This window comes from Marmota flaviventris, chromosome 19 (assembly GCF_047511675.1).
Source record: "Marmota flaviventris isolate mMarFla1 chromosome 19, mMarFla1.hap1, whole genome shotgun sequence".
Taxonomy (NCBI): domain Eukaryota; kingdom Metazoa; phylum Chordata; class Mammalia; order Rodentia; family Sciuridae; genus Marmota; species Marmota flaviventris.
Genome location: NC_092516.1, coordinates 37,546,969 through 37,567,371, shown reverse-complemented (window position 1 = coordinate 37,567,371; position 20,403 = coordinate 37,546,969). Strand labels below are relative to the sequence as shown.

Here is a 20,403-nt window from a genome sequence, read left to right as displayed (position 1 = left end):
CTACCTAGGACTTCCAGACTCCAGGACTCAGCAACATGTCTGCCGTTCCAATCACTCATCTGTGGGGCTGTGACGGTGGCCCCAGCATATTGATGTGCTCCATGAGCCACTCGATGGTGAAGCACCAAAAGGACTCTCTGCCACATTAAGTGTGGGATCAAGAAGGTAAGGTGTGTGCACGTGGGTGGGTGTGCCCACGTTCACGATGATTTACTTTTTGAGTGTGTGAGGTTTCTTAGAGAAGGGTCCATTGCTCCCACTGGGAACCCACAGACAACACTTTTCCTTCCTGTCCCCAGTTGCTAAGGAGGCACCTGAAGGGGTAGGGATCCCCATGGGGAGTCTAGACACTTCTGGGAAGATTTGGGATTTTGTCAGGAGTTGAGCAACATATATTTAATATACAAATGCTCAGGGCCCAGAATGCTAAAGGAAAAAGCAACAATCCCCTCAGATTCTAGAATGTTGTCCCCAAATGGTCATACTTTCTTTCTTCATGTTTCCATCACCACCCTCCCCCTAGTTTCTTTCTTTTTTTTTTTTTTTTTTTGGTGGTACTCAGGATGGAACTAGGGCCTTGTGCATGGTCATGGTGGGTAAGTGCTCTCTCACTGAGCTACATTCCTCATCTTCCATTTCTTTATTTCCTTTTTGGGGATTGAACCCAGGGAACAGTTTACAACATCCCCACACTTTATATTTTTTATTGAGACAAGGTCTCACTAAGTTGTTGAGGCTGGCCTCAACCTTGGGATTCTCCTGAATCCCAATCTCAACCTCTTGAGTTGCTGAGATTTCAGAAGCGTGACACAGCACTTGACCCCTCACTTTTTTTTGGGCTACCGGCGATTGAACCCAGGGATGCTTAACCACTAGGTCAGCCCTTTTTCTATTTTATTTAGAGAAAGAGTCTCACTGAGCTGCTTAGGGCCTCACTAAGTTGCTGAGGCTGGCTCTGAACTTGAGATCCTCCTGTGTCAGCCTCCCGAGCTGGTGGGATTACAGGTGTGTGCCACTGTGCCTGACTGACCCCTTACCTTTGATACAAAGAGTTTGCATTACTGTTTTTGATGATGTATCTTTTTTTTTTTTAAAGTTGTTGATAGACCTTTATTTATTTCTATGTGCTGAGAATCAAACCCAGTGCCTCACACATGCCAGGCAAATGCACTACCGCTGAGCCCCAGCCCCAGCCCCAGCCCCAGCTGGGTTTGCATTACTTTAAAAAAAAAAAAAAAAAAAAAAAAAAAAAATATATATATATATATATATATATATATATATATATATATATATATATATATTTTTTTTAAAAAACTACTAAAAATCCCCCAGGAAAAAGGAGCAAAGGGAGGGGAGGAATAAAGGAAGCTTTGCAGGAAGAGGGACAACAGGCCCCAGCCCCTCACCTTGGTGGCCGGGTGCTCCCGTGGGACATTTCTCAGAAGCTCAGACACAACATCTTGCATCTCCACCAGTGCCTTGTGGCTGCCTGACAGCTTCTGCTCAACAGAAAGACACAACTCTAGTGGCAGGCACCCACCTTCCTTTCTGCCCCTCCCACCCAGGGCAGCCTGCGGGCTCCCAGGTCGTTGGCTATACTGGCTCTGCCCTGCAGGCTGCAGGGCACCCCTGATCCACCCAGCTGCCTAGACACCCAGGGACAACACAGACCCTGAGATGGTGATAGGGGCCCCAGGCCCTCCAGAGGGCACAGGAGGACATCCTCAATGCAGACAGTTTTTAGCACCCAAGGGTGGTGTGATCTGGGTACAGTGACAGGCATCAGGTGAAGGGTTTGGTCAGGGGTGCTTTGAGCCTTCAATTCCACAACCAGGATACCTGAACAGGTGTCACCCTACAGAGGTATCCCAGGCTCCTCCCACACCTGCCTGAAGGGGAGCAGTCAACTTCGCCTCAGTCCACAAGGGTGATCAAGGGCAACCCAAGGATTATAAGCAGACCCAGGATATGGTGGCACTGAGCAGGTCACCACAAAAGCCTTCGGGCACCAGGGTAGCAGTCCCAGTGGTGCTAATGCCACTCCCTCAGCTGCTCCACCCAGTGCCTGCAGCGCCAGCGCCTGCTCAGCCCCTCCCACATAGGCTTCCACCTCCCAGGGCCAGCCAGGGCTCTCACCTGCTGGAAAGGGTTGGTGGCACGGGGTGAGCAGGCCAGGTAGTACTGCAGGATGTCTGCGGAGAGAGGATGCAGTGGGCTGAGGAAGTGGCCATCCATGCAGCTGTGTCTATGCAAATGCACGTGTGTCTGCAACACAGCTGTGTGTGTGCATGTGCATGTATGTGTGCATGCAAATACCTGCTTGCGTGCTTACACACATGTATCTGCACGTGTGTACACAGCATGTGTGTGAGAAAGCTCTGTGGTCTCCAGGGAGATCAGGGCTGGGGTTAAGCCTTCTACTGGAAGCGGGGTCCCTACAGTGTGCAGCCTTGCTCTGAAGCAGTGACAGTAGGTGGGCTAGGGTCTTGCCACACCAGCACCTTCCCTTGGCCTGGGGGGGTCTATGCTCCCATCAAAACTCCAGGAGCCCAGGGGCCATCAGAGCAGGTATAGGCTCCTCGGTTTCTCTCCCCAAACCCAGCTCATCAGGACGTCCTGCCAGTCCTGCCTTCCAAGCACCCTCATCCCTGTCCTGGGCCCCACCTGCTCAAGCCACTGCCATTTCCTGTCTGCAGGAGTCCGACAGCCTCCCCCAGCCCTCATGTCTTCCCAGCAGCCTGAAGAATTTAAAAGGATGTTCGATTACAGCTCAAAGCTCTCCCATTCCCCCTCCCAATGGCTTCCCCTGAGAATAAAGCCTCGGCCTCTTCACCTGGCTCTGCTCAGCCTGCCCAGGGACAGGCTCTGAGGCAGCCGCAGACTCACCCCCACTCAGCACTGAGTACTCCTCCACCATCTTGGTCACGTAGGTGTCAGGGTCTACACAGAAGTCACTGGAGCCCTGGGTGGGTGTGGGCAATGAAGGAGGGTGACCAAGCTGGGCCTCAAAGGAGAGCTGTGTCCCACCCTGGGCTCTTAGGGGCAAAGTGGAGTGTGACTATGGGGCGTAAAGTGCCCTGTGTCCACGGGCAGGACCCAGCAACCCAGTGCAAGGTGAAGAGGGAGAAGAGTGTAGCTGCTTTCCCCTCCCCTCCCCCACACCTAGGCCCAGCAGACAGGGATACTGGTCCCCTGGCCACTCACCACAGACACGGCCAGCTCCAAGCCCAGCGCACCCCAGCTGATGACCAGGGCCAGTACCCCCAACAGGCAGACCCTTGGGGTAAAGAGAGCCGGTCAGCAGCCTTCAGGCTACAGGGTAGGGGACATGCCGCCTGCTGGGCTGCTGACTGGATAGGTTCCAAGGCACACCTGGAGTCTGACCCACAAAGAGCTGCCCACCACCTGAGCAGACCCTCCTTCTGGCTTAGCTCTAAGACTAGGTGGCTCCCTGGGCTTTGCCCTTCTTGTCCCCCAAGTCCCCCTGCTAGGGCCATCTACCTGGAAGACAAGCCTCTGCTACTTTCATGCTGCTCTGCAGTCCACTGTCCACTCCCTGAGGGGCTGACGTCCCTCCCCCACAATCGCGCCTGGACTCCAACCCCACCAGGTGCAGCCTGCCTCATGCCAGGTGGGGCCTAACCGGCCTCTGCTGCTCCCGGCCACACACAGGCCTGTGTGCTGGCTGTCAGCTGTCCTTCCTCAAGGGCCCGAGCATCCCTCCTCCCTCAGACCTCTGCTTTGACTCTCAGGGCTTCTTGGACACAGTGTGCACTGAAGGCTGCCTGGCCACCTGCCTGGCTTTATGCTTCTGGAGGCACTGTCACCATTGACGTTCGGCATGTTCTATGAATTCATCCCCCAAGGCCTGTGCGCACCGGGGCGGGGGCTGCAGTGTTTTCTGAACTCTCCTAGTACCAGGCTCAAGTAGGAGCCAGGATGGGCTTGTAACTGTTCAGAGAGGGACAGGGACAGCATCTCGCAGTCACCCTTTGGGTAAGCGGTCACTCTGTCCTTCAGAAGAGACAGAGGTCCAGCACTGACCTAGCCAAGGATGACCGGTGGCCTGGTGAGTGGGCTGCTTCAACACCTGAGGGTGGAGGGAGCAGGCACAGCGCTCTCCGGCTCCTGCTCCTGGTCTCCTGGGATCCCTTAGCACTTGGGCCCGGGCAGGTGGCTCCCAGGGTCTCCTTGCCAAAGTTCCTCATGGACACATTGTCCCAAGCAGGAACACAGCAAGCCACTAAAACTGGGCTGGGGGAGTAGCCTAGGATGCTAGTCACAGGGGCATCTCGGAGCAGGCCTCTCTGGGAGAAGACCACCTCAGGTGGGCCAGCGATGAGGGAGGGCCTCGTGAGTACCACTGGAGACTGATGAGGAGACAGTGTCTCGAGGGCCTCAGCTGCCCCTCCATCCTGCCAGCCCACAGGAGAACCACCTCCCACCCAGACTCACCCAACCAGGATGCCCTTGGAGCTGCGAATGAGGCCCACCAACACCAGGAGGCAGATGATGACATCGAGCAGCAGCAGGCCCAGGTAGCCCAGCCACCTGTGGGCACACATGGGTGTGGGCTAGGCACATAGAGGGGACAAGGGAGGGGGGACAGCAGGGCAGAACAAGGCAAGCAGCCTGGTACCCACAGGCAGTCCTAGGATACAGGGACCAGGGTCAGGGCCTGTCCACTTGGGGGATTCCTATCATTGCCAGTGACCTCCAGCTGCCCTGACCCCCAAAGTAAGGCCTTAAGTATTAGCTACTAAGAACAAGGTGCAGAAGAGGGTGATGACTGAGCCAGGTGTACTGGGCAGGCAGGAAAGCGGATGTGGCCATACCTGTACCAGTCGTAGAGATCCACCTGCTCAGCTAGCACCTCCAGAGACACGCCTGGGTTCCTCCAAAAGGGGATGGCGGCAGTGTAGCCCAGCAGTGTCTCCAGAAGGCCCTGTAGCCGCTGGACAGCCCGCAGGGGCTCTGGCTTTCCGGCCAGCTGCCGCTCCAGGCTCTGCAGGCTGGGCTCTGCCGTGCGGTTCAGGGCCGCTGCTGTGTCCCACACCTGCCACCAGGATGGCCAGAGCTGAGGCCAGGTGCGGGCCCCTGGTTCCCCAGGGCCTCAGCTGCCCCTCCATCCCGCCAGCCCACCGGCATGCACAGAACCAGTGGACAGCCCGCAGACACCTTCCCAGCCCACTCACGCGGTCCTGGACCCCCATCACTGTGCGGTTGGCGTGACGGAGCGAGTAGGTGGCCCGATGGACACCGTCGCTGGTCTCCCCGTTGCCGTAGAATCCCACTGCGATACCCGCGCTGGAGAGGGCAGGACATGAGCACGCAGCCCCCTGCCCCCCTGGACAGTCCCTGCGCGGCCCTGCCCAGCTCACCTGCAGACCAGCGTGGCGATGATGACGCACCAGGCCGTGCAGCAGCAGTCAGCATCCAGGTGCTCGTCGCTCTTGCGCCGCCGGCAGCACAGCCAGAAGGAGTAGAAGAGCAGGAAGAGGAGGTCCAGCGCCAGACAGGCTAGGGCCGCGGCCCCCAGCAGCAGCAGCGCCTGTGGGAGGGAGGAAGCTCGCTGGAGGGTGGCCCGGCAGACTCCCACTTAACCCTCCCCCTGCCTTGGGGGGAGGTGAGGCCTGTCCCCAACTTCTAGGTGAGGAATGGTGGCTCCCAACACCTAAGGGACTCCCACAGGCAGCCGGCCCCCTGCAATCAGGACTTGACCCCACTTGGAGGGGCCAGGCGGATCTGCTGGAGGCTTCTAGGCCCTGCGCCCTCCTGTGGCGGACTTGCCAGCTTCCTGGGCCCCAATCTAGGGAGGATTCCAGACTAAGCCTAGAAAAGAGGCTCTGAGTGGGGTGTAGCCAGACGGTGGTGACAAAGAGCCACCTAGTGGGCGGATGGGGCCAGCACCATCGCTGATTGGTCATGTGGCCCAGGAGGCCCCTCCAGCTCCCTGACTTGGTTTTCTATTCTGTAAAAGAGGTGATGGCCCCTTCCCTGAAGAGTGGATGTAATGTGCAGAGAAATCCTGGCAGCCATGGGGCTAGACAGCACAGGCCCCACAGGCCCCCGGGCTGCAAGCACTGCCTCCATCCGAGTCACCAGACAGGCTGCTCCTGGGACAGGGTTTGTGCCCTCCCACCAGGTCTGCGACTCCTCAGTCCTAGGAGGGACCTGGGGTGGGTGGGAAGGTGGCACAGCTGCTTCCCATAGCCATCGCCTCCCTGTGCCCTCACCCAGGCAGGGACAGCCATTTTGCCATCCAGAGTCCCCACTCCCAGTGCTGTTTTAGGAACTGTTAGGAAAATGGGGGTCTGCTGAGCTGAGCTTGGCCCTGCTCACAATGAGGCTTTGAAGGGTGAGCACGCATGGGGCTGAGGGGCCACCCTCCCTGGTGCTCTCAGGAGCTGCACTCAGGACTGGGCAGTGGGCACTGGAGTCTCAAGCACTGAATGAGATGGGCTGGCAGCACACCCTCCATGGCCACCACACCAGTGTGTCCTGTGGACCCCACCTATACCAGCGGCGTACAGTGCCCCCACCTAACACCTGGCTCTAGGAGTGGCCACCGGTGCTGCCTCCCTGAGCCTCAGGACTCCAGGGCCTGCCTGTCCCCAGGCCTGGGTCTTCAGAGGAAGTAGTGTATGAGTGCAGCAGAGACATTTCCTGAGCACTCACTGGAGGGAAGGAGGGTAACGGGCACAGCCAGAGCGGTTTGTGGTTGGGGCAGGCACCAGGGCCTCCTCCCCTGGACACTGTACTCTTCAGTTTGCCTGGCCACGTGCTTTCAGTAAGGATGTTTCAGAGAGGTAGAGAGAGAGAGGACCAGGACCAGAATCCTCTCTGTTCAAATGCAGCCCCTTCTGGTCACATGACGGGACCTCTACACACTTCCTGTGCAGGGTGGGGCGGCAGCCAAAACCTGGCCGCACCTCATGTGGGGGTCAAGAACTGAGGCTCAAGCACCTGACTCAGGGAGACGTCCTCTAACGGCTGTCAGGTGGGGTGACCACCAGTTACCCCTTGCTGCAGAGAAACACCCTCCCTCCCCACATCCGATCATTTTGGCAACTGTAGCCTCCCTGGGGCCTGAGCCTACCCGCTGCCCAGCTCCCCTTGGGACCAGAGGCTCAGCCCTGGAGGGCACTGGGACTGCTGGATGAGCAGCCCTGGCGCCTAGTGGGCTGTTTTCTAGGAGACAGTTGCCAGGCAGCAGGAGGATGGCGCTCCCTGCTCTCCCAGAAGCCAGCTGGTTCCCATACCTGGCTGCAGACCTGCTCACCTTCCACCTGGCCAGAGGGACACTGACCAAGGGCTGCACAACCAGCCACTGCAGGCCGAGAACCAAACCCCTGCTGGGGTCCAATGCCATACTGGTGCCCTGGAGGCTGATGTACCTTTGGAGACTGGGCCTCTGCCTGTGACACACCATAGGGGAACCCTCAGGGGAAGACCAGGGTTCTTCCATGAGGCTGCAGTCACAGGCCACAGCCCTTCCTCCTCCACTGCCCTGTGCCCCGTGGCCACCCGTGAGGAGTAATGTAAGTGCTGAAAGGTGTTGGAGGGGGACACTTCCTGGTTCTTGGCCCAGTGCGCAGTGCCCCCCGCTGCTGCCCATTACCCCTACACCAGCAGGCTTGGGCGGGGGGGCGGGGAGAGATGATCAAGTCCAAGGACTTGGTGCCAGAGCCACCTCATCAACACAAGGATCCCATAAGACCCAGGGTGCTCACGTCAGAGGGGTCTCTAAAGCTCAGGAGGGCTGGCCTAGGATCATACACGGGGTGGAGTCAGGCCCCAGTAGGCGTCCCTGGTGGGAATTAAGCACTTGTCCAAGGACCAGAGACCAGTCTCAAGAAGCCCAACATTAACTGCCCCTTACCCCAGCACCACCCTGCCACCCAGTGGGCCAGTAACCATGAGATGCTTGAACAGCAATGTCACCGGGCTCCCTGAATCTGCCCTCATCTGCATGCAGTGGGCACAGACCAGAGGTGTCAACCCTAACACAGGCCCTATGGGACCCTTCATGACAGGTCAAAGGCCTGTGGGGAAGTGAGACACACTCTTGGGGAATGTGGCTCCAGAATACCACGGATGCCGGCACTTCCACAGGCAGGGTCACCCTGGGGGCTTTTCATGGTGTGTGTTGGGGCCTGTTGGGGCCACAGCAACCTGCCCCTTGCTCACAGAAATCCTCAGGGACTTGGCTAGAGTGTCCTCTCCCCTGCTTCCCTGTCCCCACTCACTGAGGGCATTCTGGGAGGGCTATTTGGGCTCCACCCTGCACCTGGAACACACTCTCTTGGGAACATCTTGCTAGGGGCGAGGAAACTGGGAATCAGGGAGATTCTCAATCAGGGGCTGACCCCAGGTGTGCACAGGCGGAATGTAAAGAGGCATCTGTGCTTCACATCTAGCAGCCACCCAGGCTGGTCTGCTGCCCAACACTCAGATGGCCATAGGGTGGACACATCAAAGAGCTTGCAGTCCTAGATCACCTCCTCAGTGGCGCCAGGACTGCACACTCCTACTGATCAGATGAGAAAACAGGCACAGCAAGATAAGCGCTCAGGGCCAATCGGGAGCTGGGGTGCAGCAAGCCTGCCCCTAACAGCACAGCTATAGCAGAGGGTTCCTGTCCAACAGGTGCTACTCTGTAGGAAATACCACTAGGTGCCAGGCACATGCAGGGGCCCAGCAGATTCGCTTTGGCATGAGGCAACATTGGCAGTAAACCCCACTGTGGGTAAACACTGGTGCCTTCTGTGAGGTGAGAGGAGCCACGAAGAAGCAGAACGGACAGGAGCTGGAGGACCAGCGAGTCTGCACTTTCAGTAGCAGCCAGTGCTGGTGTGTGAAATGGAGATAGCAACGTCACTTTCTAGTAGGGTACTGTGAGCATGAGCCATGGGAGCAAAAATTCCACCAGCGTGGGGAGCCCAGGAGAAGCAGGCTGCCCCTGGGGGTGGAGCTGTGTCCAGGCACGGCTCTGCAGACGCATGAGCTGCAGGGAGGGGACCCAGTGCCACGCAGAAGGTGCAAACGCGCAACCACACCCACACACAACTGTTGGGCCCACGTCCACACATGTGCGCATGTTTACACCTACACATGCTGCCACATTTGGGTGTGGCGCTGTGAGCCCCCAGGCTCTGACTGGGACACCAGCCAGAGGCAACAGGCCAGCAGAGGAAGCACAGGCCTGGCCATGGTCCAGGGGGAGGGGGTCAAAGAGCAGGGCAAGACGAGTGTCCCGGAAACCCCCAGACCAGGTCCTCGAGGATAAAAATACCTCCTGGGCTCAGAGGGGAGTCATTCAAGGACCCTGACTCACTCAGGCCCTGGAGGTGGTGACAGGCAGGGCTGTCAGGTGCACCTCCCTGCCCTCCAAGGAGCCAGATGTGCTCTCACCTGGCCTGGCTCTACTCCAGGAAGCTCCTCCTCATGGGAAGAACAGGGACCCCACTCCCACCCTCTGTGCCCTGGGCTCTGCCTACAGATTCTTGAAGGGTGCTGGGAAGGCCTTGTGAGCTCGTCAATAAGGCAGGGATGGGGAGAGACAGCCACCTCTCTGAGCCCATCTTCAAGTTTAACTCAGGTCCTATAGTCACAACCTCAAGTTCCAAGAGGCTGAGCAGATTCCTGTGGCAGAAGCGTTCCTCCTGATGGGGCAGCTGGGAACTGGGCTCACTGGCCATGCACTGGGCTAGGGGCTGGGCTGTGCGGCTATACCAGGGTAGCTCCACAGGTAGAGGGACGCTTTGAACAAGGATAGGCCAGCAGGATGCCCTGGGCCATCTGCCCCTGGGGACCAGCGCAGCCTGTCCTTGTCCGGGCAATGCAGGATGGTCATCAGGGTGCCTAGGTGCCAGGGCAGCTCCCTGAGCCAGCTAGTCTGGCAGGGATAGCACTGTGGCCAGTGTGACCTCTGCCTTTCTCTGAGGCCAAATTCCCAGAGGACCGGTGTTCATGCGGCACCAGGCCAATGGCATTTCGGTGGTGGCCCTGCTGTTGCTGTCCACAGGGCCATTCAAAAGAAGAATGGGAAACGTCTGATCAGCATCTGGGCTCTGACCACATGGAATTTTCCGTCCGTGGCAGAGTGATGTAAGGGCTCAGTCAGGCGAAGCAGATGCTCAGCCAGCCCTGTCCTGAGCCACCCGCCACAGCTCAGGCTACAGAAACCATGCTGTGCTCTGCAGTGGGGACTCAGCCAGACTGCACTGGGCGACTGTAGGCTAGAACACCCCTCCTGTGGTCTCTGCTGTCCCCTCTGAAACTGGGGCCCCGCTCCTCAGTCCTGGACCGCCTCATTCTTCTCAAGGTCCTTTTGTCCAAAAGCCGTGGACTGTGGCCACTGAGGATGCTGTCCCTGCCCTGTATCCAGACATATCCCAAGTTCTCACCCACTTTGAGACACCCAATGGGCCAGAAAGTGCAAGGTCTGAAGCCTCAGCCATCCCAAATCAGACTGGGGCTGCTTCTGAAGCTGTCAGGTGTGTCAGGGGACCAAAGCCCTGGGCCCCAGCAAGTCCTCCCAGCCCCAGCCTGGGAGGGACTCCCAGGCAGAGGTAGACCAGAAAAGGTGGGTCAGGGCTGGGTGGAAGGCTCTCTGGCCTCCAGACCCAGCACAGGCTGCCCTTGGGGCTGGAACCCTGTTCCCTTCAGGGAATCTCTACTGTCTCTAAACTCAGCACAAGCCTCTTCCCTCAGCATGTTCCAATATGTCAGAGACTGGAGTCCAAATCCCACCCTGTGGCCTGTCCTCCCCAACCCCTGGCTAGGCTGCCTGCAGAAGTGGTGACCCTGACAAGCTCTGTGCTGAGAGGGGAGGCCCTCAGCATGCCATCAAATCCTTACAAAAAGGCTGGGCAGGAGGAGGATCCACCACATGGACCAGTCACGGAGAGGAGGCAGGAGCAGGTGGCATGGCGCAGTCTGTGCCCTTCCACCTCCCTAGCAGCCTCCTGCTCAGGTCTGCTCTACTTCCAGCCCCTCCTGGACATGGCACCTGTTAGCCATGTGGCATGTGCACACTGTCACCCATATGCAAACCCAGGCCCAGCGCCAGCACAGGTCATTAAGACTGTAAGGCAAGGTACACCTTTGGCCGACTATACAGGCAGCTTAAGTGCGTGTCTTTGGGGCCCTGGGCCCAACCTGGGTGAAAGCACTAGGGCATGGCAGCCCAGAGGGAACATGTTGCACACTGAGTCACAACAGTCACACCTGCCTCCCCAGAGTGAGGAACGCTTCACCACGCAGCCCAGGGCACATGAGAACATCGGCTTTGTGGATCACTCTGTAACAGGCCTTGAGATGAGTGCTGGGGCCAGGCACTGGGCTCCTGCTGGGTCACCGGTGGGGCCCTCAAGACCCCAACAGCACAGAGCTGGGGGCCAGGAAAAGGACGTGGGAGGGGGTTGCCTAAACTGCCATTGTGGGTTGACAGGTTACTGGTCAGGTAACCTGGGATGTGGAGAGCTCAAAGACAGTCCTGTGTACCGGAGTCCAGTGCCAGCTGAGACCAGGCCAGCGGCAGCTCCCGTAGAAAGAGTGGAAACAGACAGAAGGGTAAGAGGAAGGGAAGGGGACCCCAACCTTAATCAGGAAGTTTCTGGTGGCGGCCCTGGAACCCTGAGAGGAGGAGAAAGGGTTTGAGGTGTCTGAAAGGCTGCTTGAGGGGCTCTGGTCCTCCAGTGTCATCTAGGGCCTCACTTGTGTCCCAAGCCAGGTTGAGGAAAGGGAGGGGCTACCAAGCCTGATGATGCCCTGGATGGCTCAGGATGTGCAAGCTGCAGCCACAGTCCGTATCTGGGGTCCCTGTGAGACAGCACTCCCGCCTGTCCTGGGCCTGAGCTCTGGGGTCCCACACTCCAGACCACCCCGGGAGAGGGGGTGTGTTCTGTGCAAATCAGTTGCCTACAGCTGGACACAAAGCTGTCTTCACCCTGACAAGTGGGGAGCCAGGGTCCACACGCCTGCAGAGACCTCCAGGCTGTGTGGGCGCCAAACTGGCTGCGTGGCATAGCCCCCACCCCAGCATGCTCGGCTGAGGTTCCCAGTGACGCTGGCCAGAAATTAAAAACAGATTTTCCATCGGGCCAAGCTTGGGTTTCATGAATTCCATGACAGTGAGTTCTTGGCGGATCTTAGAGAAAGTGTAGCTGGTGGGGGTTGCACAGGAATGAGCTGGGGAGAAGTGGCCCAAATTTCTGTCCCAATTCACCCACCTTGAGGTCCAGGTAATCAGGGCTGCACCCCTACCCCTCATACCCTCCTAGAATCTCCAAACGGGAGATCCATGGTGTCCCTGCAGCCCGCACATTGATCCTGCCACCCTGAAGTTAGGTGTCAGCATGAAAGCAGAGACCCCAGGTCTCCTGCAGCCCACACCCACTACCCCCAGGGAGGCACAGACACTAGAGAGCAGGACATCTGTCCTGCTGCAGTGGACATAGACATTTCAGTCCCTACTCCAACAGATTCCCCCTGTGCAAACACCAGAAAATCCCCTTCTCTCACCAAGCTAATTTACAAGCAACTGCCCAGGCCACCCTAGGGTCTGAGACCACAGGCCTGACCCAGCCAGGAGCTACCAGACAGGCCTGGTCACCCACTGGAGCCAGCATGGAACCAAATCTCAGAGCGAGGCCCCTATTAAGAAGAGGCGGTGGAAGAAAGAAGGTTTGAGCTGAATGCACCCTGAGGCCTGGAGGGCCACTCCATGATGACCAGGAACCCAGCCCAGGTGGGCAGCAGGGTGAGGGAATGCACCATGCCTGCTCTGAGAGGTGGAAGGAAGTAGCTGGGCAGCATGTGCTGTTCTCAGGGCCCATCTGTCCCTTCCTCAGAGACCCATCCTCTGGGAGGAGAGAGATGCCAACTGAAGGTGACCTGTGTTTACAGGACTGTGGATGGCCGCGTGTCTGTGCACAAGCCCATCCGAAGACATGAGGAGCCCAGGGCTTTGGGCAGTGGGGCCCTAAGTAGCCCTCTTCCAGCAGCTCCCCACCCAGCCTCCCTGCAAACCCTGGACCATTTCCTGAGGGCAACCCCAGCACCCCATGCCTTTCCCTGGCTCTGGACAAGAACAACAGCATCCTGTGGTCAGCTGGCACCAAGTGCAGCCCATCCTGCCACTGGTGGGCTGAAGGCCTGGCCTTGACCAAGGCCCACAGCAGCCCTCAAAGTTCCATCTGTGGCACGAAGGGCACCCAATGCCTCAGCATGTAGCCACTGTGCCATGGACCCCCTTGGGAGTAGGAGGGTGCCAGTCTGAAAGCAGAATTAGAAGCTTCCACTATCACGACTCCAACAGGCCCCTCCCTGGACCTTAGCTCAGGCACATCCTCTGTAAAGTGGCCTCCCTGCAGCTTCTGGAAGCATGAGTAGTGGCTCTCTGTGCTGGGTGGCATAGTGCCCAGGGTGCTCACTAAAGCCTCGCCAGGCTGGGCCACAGAGGCTGGGTTCTGGGTCTGTGTCCTCACCCCTCCCCAGGACTGCAGCCCTGAGCAACCCAGGCACCCTGGTCTAGCAGGCTGGGGTGGCCCCCTGCAGACTGCGGGAGGCAGGTCTGCACGGCCAGGCCCTCCAGTGGTCTTGCCACAGTCACTGCCTGCCCATTGTCACATGTCCCCATCCTTCTGTGGCTGTATGATGCACTTCCCATATCTGGAACCCCAGTTCCCTGGTTGCAGAATCAGTTCCTCTTTGGGGGCTGGGCCTCATGGGGCTGCCTGTGGGAAGCGTATGGTCCAGACTCCTGAATTTCTTGAGTCAGCACCTCCTGCGAGGGGACACCTGGGAAGCCTCCACCCCCAGGCTCAGGAACTGCACTAAAGTTGTGTCCAGAGGGAGGAAAGGAGTGGGTAGGAGTCTCAGCCCAGGGACTTCAGGATCTGGCCATGCCAGGGGTGGGGGGGAGTGTCCCATTCCCAGGGTCACCGTGTAGTTCCCCTCTAAAGTGCTATGGATAAAAACAGCATATACCCAGGCTGGGGGCTGTAGCTCGGTGGTTCAGCACTTGCCTTGCATGTGTGAGGCACTGGGTTTGATCCTCAGCACCACATAAAACATTTTATAAATAAAAATAAAGATATTGTGTCCACCTACAACTAAAAAAAAAAAAATGTTAAAAAAAACCAAACCAAACCGAAACAGCATAAAACCCCCTGGGCGAAGTGGCCATGACCTAGTGTCAAAACCACAGAGCACTCCACTCCCCCAGAGCCCGACCAAGCGAACCCAGCCAGTGGCCAGAAGAGCTAAGGTGCCTTCGGCAGCGAGTGCAGCACTGCGCAGGGCAGGCCCCTGGAGGTGTTGGGATGGAGATTCCTGCAAGAAGAGCCTGGAAACAGACAGCTGGAGTGGCCCCTAGGCTGGCTGTAGCCAGGGAGCCAAGTAAGCCAGTGACCTGACCCCAGGCCCGCACACTCAGAGAAGCCTTCTTGAAGATCTGCCATCTGGGACTTCGCAAGAATCCAAAACTGTACCCTAAGGAAATGCTTAAAGATCCACAGACTCCTGGGCACGGGGCTGGTCACTGCACCTTCTGAGTCTTAAAAACCAAGTGCCAGGGGCTGGGGTTGTGGCTCAGTGGTAGAGGGCTCACCTAGCATGCATGAGGCACTGGGTTCGATCCTCAGCACCACATAAATGTAACATAAAGATATTGTGTCCACCTAAAACTAAAAAATAAATATTAAAAAAAAAAAACCCAACAAGTGCCAATGAAAAGCTGGACATTAGGGGTGAGTGTGGCAACACAGTGCCCTTCAGATGCCAGGTGAGAAGCCAAGCCAAGAGGGGCCCCAGTACCTGACCCCAGTGGGAGCGGGCCCGGTGGTGGCCCAGGGTTCATAGCCTACCCCTTCCCTGGCCCCAGGTAGGCGATGACCCAGCCAGGGGCTTCCCTGCCTCCCAAGTGGAGCCCATCAGCTCCTGCCCTCTCAGGCTTGCTCTAGAAGCTTCCACTAGCTCCCTGAGCACTCTGTGCTTGGCACACTTCTGCCACTTGTAACCTCAGAATCCTGGGTAGCACTGTGGAATGCTGGGCAAGCATCTGGACCCAAGGCCACAGACGTGTGGAAAGCACACATGGTCCCAAAAGCAGATGACAAGAAGGTACACAGCATGATTCTGGTTTCAAGCAGCATACTCCCCACAATACAGTGCAAGACAGACCCCAGTGTGAGGGGCTTCTTTGTCTTCCTGCAGCTCCTCCCGCCCCCGTGGCCCATGGACGTGTCCTGCCTTTGTAAGCTGGCAGACAGGCGACAGTGATAACGCTGCCTTTTCAACCAGAGCTCATTTCCTGAGTACTGGGGAGGATGACAACAAGGCCAGCCCTACCCAGAGGATGTGGCCTCTGCCACTGGCCTGCAGCTGATCTTGTAAGCCCAGGGACTGTGGTTTTACCAGTTCTGAGGGCCACTCAACCCAGAGCATAAATCCCTCTATGTGGCCACAGTGTGGGCTACACACTTCTGCACAGAGCACCCCACACCCATGGGGCAGTGCAATCCCCTGCAGAATGCTAGGAATTTCCTGTGGACCAGCTGGTCTCCCTCTCCTGGGCCTCAGGACCTTTGCACACACTGTTTCCAATGCCTGTGACCCTCTTCACAAGTTCAGTCTTATCACTGGGGTCTCAATGGAAACACATGAGAGTTTAGAGCTTTAATAGCAAATGGCCCCACATGTTAGGCAAACCTGAAGAAAGTGCCACCATCTACCTGAAAGCCAGTATATTGCAGAATGCAGTGTGAACTTGATCCTTGCCTAAGGACCCAGGGTCATGCTGGGTCATCAGGACTGGTAGGAAATGAGGAAACAGACCCCCACCCCAGAGAGGTGGGTGGGTCACCCAAGGTCAGCGAGCAGGAAAGACAGAACGAGGATACAGGCCCCACCAAAGGAGCCCATACAGCGGCCCAAGAGAAGGTTGTTACCCAAGCCTGGGGACCATAGGCAGCCAGGACAGGTCCCCACATACAAAAATAGCATTTTCCCTTAGAGGACAGGATGGCCTCAAGTCTCCTCAGTCACCAGGCCTCTAGAGCAGTGCTGCCTGCTTTGCTGTGGGACCACAAGGAAGGGCCTGACCCGCTAAGCCTCCAGCTCTTCCCTGTGAGTGAGAAGCCCCCCTCCATTGAGGCCTGCAGCCACAGCAGAGTCAGGGAGAGCTGGGGCACCCTGGGGACAAGCTGGCCAGAGAGGAGTGCAGCCAGCAGCCTGGTTTAGGAAGAACATGTCACTAGCCCCCAAGAACCCAAACAGGTGACTCCCCACACTCCATCCACTCTGCAACCAAGAGGTGGACATAGGGACCACTCTCCCAAAAAGGGGCCTTGGGAATGCTGTGGCCTGAGATACTCAGTCCAAAGAAACCTTAACACTGCAGGGTGCAGACACTGGAGAAGACTGCGGGTCCCCAGTGTAGGGCCGTATAGGGGTGACAGCCCTGGTTCCAGCAGGCCCCTGTGGCAACCTTGGAACAGCCTCATCAATCCCAATTCCACAGATTGAACCCCTGAAGGGCCCGGGACTGACTGGCCCCTAGAAAGGCAGAGGCAAGAGTTCTAAGGAAGGCCTGGCTCCCCAGCTTGCTCACTGGCTAATGCTGAGCCAGCCCACTCTGAGCCTCCGCTTGCTGATCTGTATAATGGAGACAACTGTGCCCATGTCTAGGCTGTGTGAAAGGGGGCTAGTGACAGGCAGCCCCAGGGTGGATCTCACCAGAGATCCTGACAGTGGGTCACAGGGGCAGGGAACAGCAAAGGACCAAGACTGGTCTCCCATGGCAGGGCCCAACTCCTGGCCCCACCTTGCTCCAGGATGGTCAGAGAGACAGAGCTCTTCTCAGCAGGGCACAGAGGCTGAGGAGGGGGCCCAGGACAGCATGTGTGAGGGTCACCCCAGGAGTCGGGCAGCCAGTCCCACAGCAAGCAATGCCTTAGCATCACCCACCCATTCTGGAAGGAAGCTCCAGCTCCACTCCCACCTTGGCACTCACAAGTAAGGCACGCCAGTCCCACTTCAGGATGAATTTAGGTGTGCCCACCTAAAGGTACAGCACACGGAGGGCAGGGCAGGACACACATCCACAGCCCCTTGCCAGAGGCAGAGGTGGCGGGGGAAGGAGACAGGCTGGTTTCCACACCGTGAATTATTCAGTGGATAATTCTGCTCCTTAGAAAGAAGTGAGTCAGCGCCCTCCCACCATGGAGTAGGGCAGGAAAGGGGGCAGAAACCAGCGCCCTGCCAGTAGCCAGGCTGACTGCGGGGCCCAGCCAGCACCCCCAGGCTTCTATGGGCTGCAGGCACCTGATCTGAGAGCTAGAATAGAGGCACCCTAGAGGGCTGGCAGCAAGTTCAACTGTGGCTGGCAGCATGAGCAGGTGGCAGCCCACGGGCCACAGGAAACAGCCATCTAGGTGCCAGGGGCCCCTGACCTTCAGAACTGAGAAGTGGGCCAACCCTCAGGGCAGATAACTTTCCAGGTAAAGCACATCCACCTGCTTCAACAGCCCTCCAGGGAGAAGTGTGACAGAGCTATCACACCGGACAGTCCTAGGAGCACAAGAAGCACAGGTTGCCCCACACTGAATGGCCCCAGGCCCAGGCTTTACACAAATCCTCCTGGGGCTCCACATGTCCTTCCTCCTGCTGTCCCTGGGTGTGCCTAGGCCAATCTCTTGCCCCCTTTCTAATCTGCTTAGAAGCACCATCAGCTGGGGGACCTGGGGTCAGGTAAGCACCGAGTGGGAGCAGAAGCTCCCATACTGCCTTACCCTCTACTTCCGGTTTTCCTCCTTTGGACAAGGGAGGCTGCAGAGGACAGAGCTGAATAGCAAGCGCTACACGGCCCCAGAATACCGGATCCCCACACAACCATGGGGCTCTATTGTGACCCACTGGAGAAACCCTGAGGTGCTCAGGGTGACCAGGCACCTTAGCCAAGGAGCTTCTGGAATCCCCAAAACAGGAAGGAAAAGCTCACAGCCCAGTCCCCTGCACCCAAGTGACAATGGCTCAGCCAAGGGGGTGGTGCTGGGACTTGGAATGAGGCCAAGCCTCCAGATCCACTGGGAGAGGGCTGAGATGGGCCCCTACTGCTCCCTCAGCTCTGCCTGGGCTCAGTTCCTTCCAGCCTTCCAGAATGAGGCCCATTCGCCTCCCTTCAGCCAGGCCTCCCTCCCCCAAGGGCTGCTGGCAGCCTAGTCTCCAACAGCCACACACGCACTGTGTGTACATCCCACAGCCTGACCGCGGAGCAGGGGGTCATTACCAGCCACAGAGGGCTGGCATCTGCCCAGGCTACTTACCCACCAAAAGCCTGGCAGCGGGATTCCCCAGCTGAGGCTGAGGGGGCGAGGAATCCCCTCCTGCACCAGGGTGCTCAGGTTCTCAGAGCCCTGGATCCCTGGGTAAGGGGGTCTGCTGGGAACCTGGGGTACTGGCCTGTCTTTAAGGAGGGGTTGGGGGCAAGAACCCAGAGCAAACAGAGAGGCTCCACGGAGGGGAGGAAGGCAGTTTCACTAACCCAGAACAGGGGCCTTGCTGACACAAGAGGAAGCCAGAATTTGGAGGGGGCTGAGCACCCTCGATAGGGGCAGGAGAGTATTTAGACCCTTGAAGAGGCCCATGGCCCACAGAAAACCCTCCAGAAGGAAGGGGTTGTGACACTGGATGGGGGTGGGGAGTCTTCCTACACTGGGGAGGAACCCAGGACCCAGAGACCTTCCACTGGAAGGGACCGACCCTGACCCCGAATGGGTGCTGGAGGGTATGTGAACCCCTGAGAAGGGGGACCAGGACGCAGAGGAGAACCTCCATTGGAAGGGGCCCTTATCCTGAATGGGGGCTGAAAGACATCTGTATCCCTAGGAGGGGGCCCGGGACACGACCCAGGACACAGAAGAGACCCTCTAGGGGAAGGACCTGAGTGGTGACCCCGGATGGGCTGGAAGGTATCTGGAACCCCGAGGAGGGGCCCAAGGCCAGAGGAGACCCTCCAGATGGAGGGGACATGACCCCGGATGGAGCGGAGAAGGCGCGACCCGGGCCCTGACCCCGCAGCCGGGGGCGCGCGTCACCTGCTGATAGTCGGCGTCCGCGGGTCGGAACTGGCTGCTGGTGGCCTCCCACCGCAGGTCGAAGTGGGGCAGCCGGTGCAAGAGGCTCACCCACCAGGGCGCCGCGTAGCTGACCCCGGCCATGGCGGCCCCGCGCCTCGGCGGGCGGCGCCGCGCGGGCTCCCTCGCTGCTGGCGCGGGCTCAGGGACCCGCCGACCCCCGCTTGGTCGCCCGCATCGCCCGCGCGCTCCTGGGCCCGGCCCGGCCCGGCTCGGCCCGGCTCGGCCCGGCTCGGCTGCGCTCGGCTCCGCTCGGCCGCCCGCGCCCGCCGCCTCTTTGTTCGCCGCCGCCGCCGCCGCCCCCTCGGCGCCCCCGCCCGCCCGCCGGGCCCACCCCCGCGCAGCTATTGGTCCGCCGCGCGAGGGCACCTCCCCGTCTCCCCCTCCTGTTTTCAGGCCTCGCCCCTCCCCATCATTGGCTCGCTGCCTGCCTGTCCCACCCTCCAACGTGCCCCGCTCGCCCGCCTGTACATCTCCATTGGTCCTTTAGCTCCATGGCCCCGCCCCTGAACTCCTCCGCCCGCCCATTGCCCAGGGACCGTTCGCCCCGCCCACACGCACCGCCCCTGCGTTGTCATTGGCCCGTAGGCAGAGGCTCCGCCCGCTCTCTGGCCCTCCGGAGGGGCGCCTAGCCCCAAAGTCGGGGGAGGTTACTCGTTGGTAGCAACTTGGACCCCGAGGTTGGAACGTTTCCTGTATTCTCCCCGTGTGTTCACCCGTCGGTTCGACAATTGCACATTTACTGCACGCTTACTGCGGGGGTCTGGCCCAGAGGGACTGGACCAATCTCCCCCCGGCCGGCAGTCCAGATCTCAGAACCCCACAAGGGGCCAAAGGGGCCTGTCTGTAGGATGGGCATGAATGGATTCTGAGCCTGGTTTGGTTACCTGCAGCTGTGCGATCTTGGGCAAGTTACTTAAACTCCTTGTGCATTCATGTCCTCGTCTTTGATAGGGTATAATAGAGGTGCAGTGCCTGTGAAATACTCGCATACCTAGGCCTGGCAGATAAGCCATAACAGTGCGAGTGTAAGGGGTGGCGGGTACATTCAATTCCCATCTGGCCTCCTTTTGAGGAAGGTTGAATCTCTTAAGACCTGAGATAAAGACAGTGCCTGATCCTGGGGTCCTGACTGTTACTCAGTCACACTTCTTATAGAACAGAGGAGGATGGACACACAATAGGTGTCCATGGACACATGGACACATGGACCCTGGACACATCCTTCCCTCCTCACCCCAGAAGCAGTGGGTACATC

General features: G+C 58.5%; 1 protein-coding gene across 1 annotated transcript in view; it reads right to left on the bottom strand.

Annotated features, from left to right (window-relative positions):
* Window positions 1-19,285, bottom strand: part of Ttyh3 (tweety family member 3) — a 28,575-nt gene extending 9,290 nt beyond the window's left edge. Inside the window, exons 1-9 of the mRNA XM_027919846.2 lie at window positions 19,107-19,285; window positions 5,385-5,554; window positions 5,199-5,310; window positions 4,839-5,059; window positions 4,459-4,554; window positions 3,208-3,280; window positions 2,890-2,965; window positions 2,140-2,195; window positions 1,410-1,502 (exon numbers count right to left, since the gene is read on the bottom strand). Coding sequence (XP_027775647.1) covers window positions 1,410-1,502; window positions 2,140-2,195; window positions 2,890-2,965; window positions 3,208-3,280; window positions 4,459-4,554; window positions 4,839-5,059; window positions 5,199-5,310; window positions 5,385-5,554; window positions 19,107-19,229 — 1,020 coding nt within the window. The 5' untranslated portion in view covers window positions 19,230-19,285. The remainder of the gene's footprint in view (window positions 1-1,409; window positions 1,503-2,139; window positions 2,196-2,889; window positions 2,966-3,207; window positions 3,281-4,458; window positions 4,555-4,838; window positions 5,060-5,198; window positions 5,311-5,384; window positions 5,555-19,106) is intronic.
* Between the last annotated feature and the right edge of the window lie 1,118 nt (window positions 19,286-20,403).